At 38.8% G+C, this 10,442-nt stretch overlaps 1 protein-coding gene across 1 annotated transcript in view; it reads right to left on the bottom strand.

The window, feature by feature from the left end:
• The window catches only part of LOC107674023 (usherin-like), a gene marked incomplete at its 3' end in the record, with an annotated part of 75,579 nt that overhangs the window by 19,383 nt on the left and 45,754 nt on the right, over positions 1 to 10,442 (bottom strand). The window contains exons 13-17 of the mRNA XM_016467885.1: positions 8,587 to 9,234; positions 5,024 to 5,294; positions 4,466 to 4,502; positions 2,263 to 2,338; positions 737 to 895 (exon numbers count right to left, since the gene is read on the bottom strand). Coding sequence (XP_016323371.1) covers positions 737 to 895; positions 2,263 to 2,338; positions 4,466 to 4,502; positions 5,024 to 5,294; positions 8,587 to 9,234 — 1,191 coding nt within the window. The remainder of the gene's footprint in view (positions 1 to 736; positions 896 to 2,262; positions 2,339 to 4,465; positions 4,503 to 5,023; positions 5,295 to 8,586; positions 9,235 to 10,442) is intronic.

Below are 10,442 nucleotides of genomic sequence, written 5' to 3' on the forward strand. Positions count from 1 at the left end.
CATTTTTTAGACGGACAAATATGACTGCTGCACTCGCGTCTCAGAGAAGAGATGTATAGAAAGCCATGCAAAGTTAAAACAGTTTAAACTTTTATAAAACATGTTACAAATTTGTGAACGTTTATTCCTTTTCACTGCGTCTCATATGTTTTTAAATGCAGTCTGTGTGAATGGCGCATCGGCTCTTTGGATTAAGCAATGCATAAATACATGATGCTGTTTTGCTCATAATTGTTTATGCAATTTACGAAATTATATTTGATTTTTATGAGTTAATTTAGACGTAATGCACGTTTTAATAGAGTTACTTCCTTGCGTTGACAATTTACATGCGCTGCATTATTTTGCTCATTGCGCCCTCCTGTGGCCTTGGGAGACAATTAGACCTATACAATAAAGACCTATTTAATCTGCATATAAAACATTAGAAATGAGATATTTGTTAAATGTTTATTGTTTGATTGTTAAAACAAAATATATTTGTTGTTTGTCTCAATAAATTGTGTTAATTATAAATACAGTGGTTAAAAAAAAAAAAATTCTATTGCTTTTTGTTTTAAAAAGGTTATAAAAAATGTCAATAATTATCGATACCGAACGATATGAAACATTATATAGCTGATAAATATTTTAGCTATATCGCCCAGCCCTACATCATAGTATCATTTAATTCCAGAACACAATCATATTTTATATACTCAGACAAAGATATTATGGAAGCACCATAAACACTAACCGAATGGGTGCTGGCTGTGTCTGATGTGCATGATCTCTGAATCTCGAAGCAGTGTGTACATCAGTACATTGCTGTTGGGGGAGTCAGGGGCTCTCCAGCTCAACTCTATAGCCGTGGAGTTCAGAACCTGGCCGAGAGGAGGAGGCTGCTGTTGGGGATCTGAACAGGAGTGGGAGAGTGTAAGCCGAGACATATTGGTGATAAATCTGCATTGTGAAACAGAATTACACAAGGTTAAAGCACCAAAGCTGCTAGCTAACAGGGAAAATGGACTATGACTATACTAGAGCAACAATCATTTGTTACATGTAAAAAATGCTAACTTAATAAAAACACTGTACTGGAGGGGCACATTAGGGCTTTAAGGGTCTCCATGAAGTTATGTGCCACATGCTCTAAACACACACAGACCAATAAACAGGTCACCTTACAGTATACATGCTGAATGTTTATAATGTAGATATGCAACTGAACCCAGGAATGGCATAAGATCATGAGAGATATATACATCTATATTAAATTGAAATGTTCAGCTAAAACATAAGGATGCAACATGATTAAATTTGAGTGTCAGCTCCTGGGCAAGTATTTTGAATAAAGTATGTAATAAATTCCACAGTCCAGCATAAATACCACAGCAATTGAGTGACGGCAGTGAGTTCTGACCTTAGGTATGCCTCTCTTGCACTAAACTTACAAACCAATTTGACTATATTGGGGAAATCTGCATTTAAATTACAGTCACTACAATAAAGAAACTCTGTGATGTGATCTATAAGAGGCATTTTCCTGTTTTTGAGCCAAATAAAGCATTCAAATAAAGCTCCTCAAAATGATATGATTTGATTTTTCTCTTCTATGTTAAAATATTTCCTACTGAAACCGAAGGCTGGGATACATCAAAGGGCTTGTCCTTTTATTAGCTGATAGCCTTTCATTAATGCCAAATTTTGATATCATGGGATCAGGCTGATCATGATGAAATAAATACATTTACATTATACTTACATTTAGTCATTTAGCAGATGCGTTTATCCAAAGTGACTTACAAATGAGGACAATAGAAGCAATCAAAACCAACAAAAGGGCAATAATATGTAAATATATGTTATTTAATATTGAAAAGTATCAATAAAAATAGTTTAGTGTTATTTAAATGTATCATTATGCTTAGCGCAGTATTGTGCTGTTAGCTTTGCAACATGCTAAAGTAAAACAATTTAAATTAGTTGTGAATTATATATATGCATACATATATATATATATATATATATATATATACACACGCATACACATTTGATATAATTTTCACAAATTAACATATTTCAGACTCTTAATGAGCTGAAAATTTGTTCTGTCAACTAGAGGGGCGTTTTGGGCTAAGCCACCCGTTTCCCAATGTGGTTCGACCTTGACTCCTCGGAAGGAGACAGAGAACTTTTTTTTTCTCGTCATTCAAAAACGAAGCCAATTGTGGTATCAAACTCTGTGATCAGTACCAATATTGCTAAGTTCCACATGCTTACATTCTCCATATTTGAAATATTCCAATAGCTTGCAGCTATCAAAGGAAATGACTCCAGATTGTGCCTCGATATTTGTCTAGAACAAGTGTTGCAAATAGAGCTGGAAAGTTTGCAGACAAGGAATTAAGCAAGTTTGACTAGCAACAGGAAAAAAAAAACAGTGACCAGATATAAATATGACCTACACTTCTGTAAAATAAAACTTGCTTTCTTCCCCCAAGGTTAAATGATTAGCCAAGCACCACTTTCCATGTAGCCTATGCCTGTCATTTGCTGTGATGGCAAATCTTCCCTAACCATATTGTGGGTTTTTAACTACCTCTATTAGGTGGTCCGCAGCGAACGACCCAATGTAAGAAAACAAAATAAGATGCATCGTCTTATTGATTCCGGGGCAGACAAATGAGTTTATAATATTTAGATAAAGAAATCTTTATTGTGTAGGATCTCCTGATGCAGTTCAAGCTTCCCCTCTAATCAGTTTAAATAGTTCATTTTTCATCCTTACCGGGTGAACGAGTGCAGCTGGATGGATTGTGTATGCAGTGATCTGTCACGACTCATATGGATTAACAATTTGTGATGTCCGGTAGCACTGTTGTTGATGCATTGAAAACACACGCTCATGCTATTTGCATCTCACCAGCCAACAATTAATGTTCTCCCTGCCTACTGTGCATCTCAACATCATATTTTTTATTTTGAGGGGGGAAATGCTTAAAATGTAAACGATGGTTGATATGGGAAGCGTTGACGATGTCCCCCACTGTTCCTTTTATTCACCCAGCGTGGATGGAGTAGTTAAATATCTCCTGCAAGCCTTCAGGAAGGTCATTCAATGAGACTTCAACCAAACCAAGACTTAAATATAAAAATCATCAAAAGAAAATCTGCCGTGTGTAAGAAAGGGGAAAAAATAGAAAAGAAAAATAATTTTCCAATCCACTGACTCCTGAGAATGCCAAGTTTTCCATCCCCAACTTAGGCCATATGTTCAAGCTGGGGAGCTGCTTTGGAGTATATCATTAAGACAGCTAACATATGATGTATTTACAACCTAATTGATGTATCCAACAAATCAACTATGCAGAGAGTATTAAAATGCAGCCTCGTTTAGAGGCGGGACTTTAATGGCTAATTTGACCTTTGCTGGCTCTGTCTGAACCCGTGGGCCAGTAAGCAGCTAACTGGCTCAAATCGCTATGAAAAGTGATGTGCATGATTTTCTAAATGGCCTTTATTCACTACTAGTGTTCAGTCTCGGTGATGGGAGGGAGGTCAGGAGTAATTTTCGACTGTGATTTACACTGTTCTTTTTTACTTGATGATATATCTTGCTGCATGGTAATAAATGAAAACGTCTTTCTCGAACATGACCGAGATAAAGGTGTTGGACCATGGCACTGACCTGCCAACACTTGGATTAAAGCCAAAGAAGAGATCCTGGCACTGGTCGCATCTGCGACCGGTCAGTGATGGGTGAGCACACACACACACTGCCCTGAGTGGGCAGCACACACCTGCCCCACTGCTCCGACCGAGTGACATTCACACACTTCACACTCGCTGAGCCCCTCCTCAGACAGGAAGAAACCTGCATGATGCAAAAAAACACAAACAGACTCATTACGCATATTTTATTGTGAGCTCTCATTTACTTCCTCTTTTGCCATCATCATGAAAAAGTAAATAAATAAAAGTAAAATAAATCTTTAAAAAAAGAACTCCCTTTGCCCTAGTAGACCCAAATATAGAAAATAAATGTGAAAAAATTATTTAACCTTTTAAATGTTGTTGTAGGAGGCCTCTAATACAGAAATAAATGTGCTTTTACATTTTAGTCAGTTTTTAGGGAAATGTTGTAATATTATAGAATTTCAGTGATTTTACTCACTGTCTGAACAAATGCAGAGAACAGAGGTTCATTTGCAGGGTGAAATGCTTCTGTAACCCCATTACAATAGTCTATATATGTATACACACTAATAATCACACAATAATGATAAATTATGTCATATTTTTATGAAAAATAAACATTTATTATAAAAAATATATGTTTTGATTATATTTACAAAACCTGATGAACTGAATGAAAGCTTTCAAATATTCTTCATGACTTGACTTTAAAACTTTCTTCTCTTGTATCACAGTCCATCTCAAAGTCACTGTTTCCATTGTGGACAGCATCAGTGATATATCATACACATATGATGAGACGGTCTTTCTTGGCTGGTGACATTCTGAAATGGAAAAAAACAACGATTATTTTACAGGGTAAAAATTTCAGCGCAAATTGATCCCAAACATACTTACACATTTTAAGAAAATCTGCCGTGTGTAAGAAAGGGGAAAAAATAGAAAAGAAAAATAATTTTCCAATCCACTGACTCCTGAGAATGCCAAGTTTTCCATCCCCAACTTAGGCCATATGTTCAAGCTGGGGAGCTGCTTTGGAGTATATCATTAAGACAGCTAACATATGATGTATTTACAACCTAATTGATGTATCCAACAAATCAACTATGCAGAGAGTATTAAAATGCAGCCTCGTTTAGAGGCGGGAGACTTTAATGGCTAATTTGACCTTTGCTGGCTCTGTCTGAACCCGTGGGCCAGTAAGCAGCTAACTGGCTCAAATCGCTATGAAAAGTGATGTGCATGATTTTCTAAATGGCCTTTATTCACTACTAGTGTTCAGTCTCGGTGATGGGAGGGAGGTCAGGAGTAATTTTCGACTGTGATTTACACTGTTCTTTTTTACTTGATGATATATCTTGCTGCATGGTAATAAATGAAAACGTCTTTCTCGAACATGACCGAGATAAAGGTGTTGGACCATGGCACTGACCTGCCAACACTTGGATTAAAGCCAAAGAAGAGATCCTGGCACTGGTCGCATCTGCGACCGGTCAGTGATGGGTGAGCACACACACACTGCCCTGAGTGGGCAGCACACACCTGCCCCACCGCTCCAACCGAGTGACATTCACACACTTCACACTCGCTGAACCCCGCCTCAGACAGGAAGAAACCTGCAATGACATATGATGCAAAGAAACACAAACAGACTCATTATGCATTTTTTTGTGAGCTCTCTCATTTACTTCCTCTTTTGCTATCACCACAATAAATAAAGTAAAATAAAATAAAATAAATAAATCCCTTAAGAAAAATAAGTACTTTAGCATACCTTTAAAAAGTATTATTATGGAAATAACATACTTTAAAAGAATATACTTAAATGTGAACTGAATGCAATGTTTATGGACACTTAATTTAATATTATTTGCAATTAAAAGAAAATGTATTTTCGTTTAAATACATATTATATGCAATTAGTTGAACCAACCTAAATAAGACTTAAGTACATCTTAGCATGTAATTTCAAAATGACTTTGTCTTGAAATATACACTTTGTGCATGTCATGTATTTGTAATTACACATTTGTAATGATGAATTTGTAATTTAATTCTTTTAAAATATAATTGTAAAATTGTAGTTATTCAAAACAATTAAGTGTACTTAAAAAAAAAAAAAAAGATGTAATGTTTGGGTGAACTGTCCCTTTAAGGGAATAAGTACAATACATCATTATTGTTTTACTGTGAGAAAAGGAGCTGTTAAGATATTCTGCCTAAAATCTCCTTTAGACTTTCACAGAAGAAAGAAAGTCAATTAGGTATTCTTTTTGGGTGAAATGTTCCTTTAAAAGTGTCCTAGTCCACTTTCCGTCAATATCTTCTTAAAAATAAAGTACGAGTTGAATCTCAAGGGCTCCGTCAGGCTCCTGCGCGCATCAATCAGACAGGGGGCGCTGAGTTTGAGATGTTTCAATCACAGGCTGCTTCCCCTCCGGTGAAATACGACTGTGGCCGGGGGAGGGCCTGCAGAAACACAGTCATCAGTACCCCCACCCTCCTCCAAATGGATCTCCCCCCGCTCCCTGTGCTTTCAATTTACTCCTGCCAGCCCCACTCTCTGTACACATGCTTTATGTGCTGGCATGGGTGGCTGAGGCTTTGGTGAGCAGCAGGTACGCCCGCATTATTTCATCATGTGTTGGGGGGCACAAGCTAGAGGAGGGTTGGCCGTACATCCTTGTCTGGTTACCGTGCGAGCCATGCACCCTCATATCATATGCATAGGCTCATTAGTGGATGTTGGGCAGCATGGTTTCCATGGTTAGCCTAGACTAGCTAATATGGCTTAAGCTTAAATGACCAGACAAAGCTACATTGCTAGATACCTTATCTTAGTGGTAGAGACGTTGAAGTCACATGACCATGTCTCGCGTAGCCAGACCTTCAGACTGACGGCAGAAGGTCTGGGAACCTTGGCCGCTTTGAATGGCAAGGACTGCCCAAGAGGCCATATGACTGACAGATAAAGCAACCAATCATGTTTCGTTTTGTGCCGCGTCATGTTTAGGGGTGTGGAAATGCCCCCACAATAACACACCGGTGTGTAAAACTCTTGGACATATTTTAAAGATTCTATGCCGCGAACTTTAAATATTTCACATACTTTTGAAAATCCAGCATTTAGTTGATCCTGATAAGCGCTCATTGTCACAGTTGTAAACACGACGGCTTTCTTCTAACATGAGAGGGTTTGGCGTCACGGCATATTTGTTTCCAGGCGGAACGTTAAAGAACACGACACACACGTCTACTGGAAATCCTGTATAATTCAACCAATCTGATCACGACTTCGAAACTCCCGAAGTGTTTCCAATTTTGTGTGCCGTATGGATCAGACGTTCGGTCAACGGTTCGTGGGTGTGACGTCTGAGGCTGAGACTACCATGGTGTAATTCGTTTATAGCCTAACTTGAGCTTTCTTTAGCTTCCTAGCAATTGTATTTAGGCTTCAAAAGTCATAAAAGTTGTGTTAGTTTGTAAAGATTGTCTTGATGAATAAAACATGTAAGAACCATAAGCTTTTGCTCGTAAGTGTTTAATTTCTGCAAGAATCCAAAAGCCAATGAAAAAATACTATTGACTTTTTGTTGAGAGAACCAGGGTAATGCCAACTACTGCATTGGCCTACAAAAATGTAATTCCTGCAGCTCTCCATTAGGGCTGCACGATTAATCGCATGCGATATTTAACGCGCATCTTGTCAGTAAAGACGGTTCTGTAATCAGCGGTAAATCTCCATCACCTGCGTGCTTTCACATTGAGCAGCATTAACTACACAGAGCCGTTGTTCACTGACGAGTTGCGCAAAACCACGTTCATATTCGCGCGATTTTTTGCGCAGCTCATCAGTGAACAACGGCTCTGTGTAGTTAATGCTGCTCAATGTGAAAGCACGCAGGTGATGGAGATTTACCGCTGATTACAGAACCGGCTTTCTGACAAGATGCGCGTTAAATATCGCATGCGATTAATCGTGCAGCCCTACTCTCCATTGAAGGGTCTGTTCTGTTTTTTATGTATTTATTTATTTATTAAATTACACTAGCATATAGATGACCTCAAGCTAATACACATATACTGTACTAATATGCAAAAAATTCAAAATTTAAATCATGTGGTCTTTAAGCTAGTCTAAACTAGTCTAAGTTGTTTTATCAGCAGGGTTTAAGGGTTGTGTTCAAATTTGTTGATGGACAACACAGTATTAGGATAGGATCAACTATCCAGATTACTAATAGGAACATGTCTTTACAGTACTCTAAAGTAGCAGCAGCTTTTTGGAATTGGAAGGCTGTGCTTGGCGTGCAAAAGTGCAGGTTGGTTTTACAGTAAACAGTGAGGGTTAATCTTCATTACGAAGACAAAGGGACCAACTGGTACAGCTGGTCTAGCCACACTGACTCTTGAGCCCCTGGCAGTGCACTTCTAGCACTTACTATGCTGCAAATAATAAGGGAAGTGCAAACATTTCCACCCCCTGAAGTGCACTTGAGTCATGAGGCCAGCACTGGCCCAACAGTCACTGAGGGGGGGTTGATTGAGGGTACATGAGAAATGGCCTGTAGCTATGCTAGTTAAACGCCATCGGCCAAAGTGACTGCCAAACACACTCAATTCCCAGGCACAATCTAGGAAAAAAGGAATAACAAAACAATGCAGCAGCTTGCAGAGCCAAGAACAAAATGCAAGGGAGTCATTAGTTAAGAAAAAGAAGAGAGCACTTTGTAATTCAGAAGATGTTTACGCAGATACTTCAAATGCAATGCGCAATGGCTAGGAATCACAGTAAACAACTAAAGCAATGAATTCTCTGGCATTGCCAACACAGTATAATGAGCTTACAAATACACCATCTACCTTGTAAATACACACATAGTTTCAAATCAGACTGAAAGGACCAACCTGGTTTACAGGTTCCACAGTCTTGACCGTAACGTGTGGGCAAGCAGACGCATTGACCACTAACAGAGTTGCACACGGTTGCAGGTACGGTGCCCATGTGATCACAGTGACATGGTTGACATCCATGCGTGGCGTTGGCAGAACTCAGGTTGTAGGTGTGAGATGAGCATCGATTACAACTTAGTCCCTCTACGTTGTTTTTACACATGCATTGGCCTGTGGTCTTGTCGCACACATCTGAGCCATTCACCGTGCCTCTGAGCTCACACTGGCAAGGCACACAGCCCAAGGAGTTGCTGCTGTGCAGACTGTGGTATCCATCCCAGCACACGTCACACCGCCGGCCCTCTGTGTGAGGTTTGCACCTACACTGTCCGGTCACCGCATCACAGGAGGTACCGGGAATGGATCCGTTTGGACTGCAGTCGCAGGGCAGGCAGACTCCACTGCCGTTCAGACTGTAGAAGTGAGGGATGCAGGTGTCACAGAGGAGGCCTCGTACGCCATCTTTGCACTCGCACTGGCCAGTGAAAGGATTGCAGAACTGGTGTAGAGAACCCCATGGGTCACAACCACAGGGAATGCAGCCATCAGGATCTGTGCGATTGGGGAATTTGAAGCCGTAGTTACAATGGTCACAGGTTAGACCTAAGTATAAAAAGAGGAGACCACTATCAGTGCTATTCCAAACCAGGACCCCAGGAGGTACTTAAGCAGGTTTCAGGAGCTTATTTCAGGAGAATCTGCTGTTAAATTTATAGAACAAAAATAGTAACTTTAAATCTTTAAATTTTAAAAAGATAATAGCTATGGCAGTTGCCAATGGTTTTCCATTTACTGTTTATACTTTAGTGGGGGTTTTTTTATGGTTATGGTGTGGTAATTATTACCAGGATTCCATTTCATTTAATCCTTCATTGTAAGTAACCATTTTTTTGCAAAAATAATTTGTGTAATTACAAATTTTAAATAAAGATATTTACTCAATTTCACATTAAAAATGAAAAAGCCCACATTTACCTTTTATTTATTTTTTATTTTATTTAAAAAAAAATTTACTCTGAGGTGGAAACCTTCCATTACTTTCCATTTCTGAAAGAAAACGTGATGTGAATATGTGAAAGTCAATTTACGTGGATAACCCTAGTAACAAAAAAAATATGTGCATATGTATTTTCTTTTTGCAGATTGCAGCATTTCATTTATCTTCGTTCAACTAAAGTTATTCAAATTCGTCTTACCATCCACAAACCACCAACCTCAAAGGGTTAGTTCACCCAAAAATGAAAGTTCTGTCATTAAGTACTCACCCTTCTTCTTCGGAACACAAATTAAGATATTTTTGATGGAATCTGAGAGCTGTCTGACCCTGCATAGACAGCAACGCAACTGAAATGTTCCCAAGTCCAGAAACATAGATCTGTAAAATAATCCATGTGACATTAGTGGTTCATCCGCAATTATACGAAGCTACGAGAACACTTTTTGTGCGCAAAAAAAAAAAGAAAAAAAGACTTTATTCAACAATTCGTCTCCTCTGCATCACCCTGGTGCCATTTTGGAGAATATCCGCTGGACGTAAACAACATATGCTATTCTGTGTCAGCTGCATCACAGTTGTTGAATGTTTTCATTCAAATCAAAGCGCAAACAACGTAGGAAACAGATCCGGCGTGACACAGCTGACACAGAACAACATACGTTGTTTACGTCCAGCTGATATTCTCCAAAATGGCACCAGGGTGATGCGGAGGAGACAAATTGTTGAATAAAGTTGTTTGGTTTTTTTCTTTTGTGCACAAAAAGTATTCTCGTAGCTTCGTATAATTGCGGATGAACCACTGATGTCACATGGA

The sequence above is a fragment of the Sinocyclocheilus anshuiensis genome, unplaced genomic scaffold, assembly GCF_001515605.1.
Source record: "Sinocyclocheilus anshuiensis isolate Anshui unplaced genomic scaffold, SAMN03320099.WGS_v1.1 scaffold544, whole genome shotgun sequence".
Taxonomy (NCBI): domain Eukaryota; kingdom Metazoa; phylum Chordata; class Actinopteri; order Cypriniformes; family Cyprinidae; genus Sinocyclocheilus; species Sinocyclocheilus anshuiensis.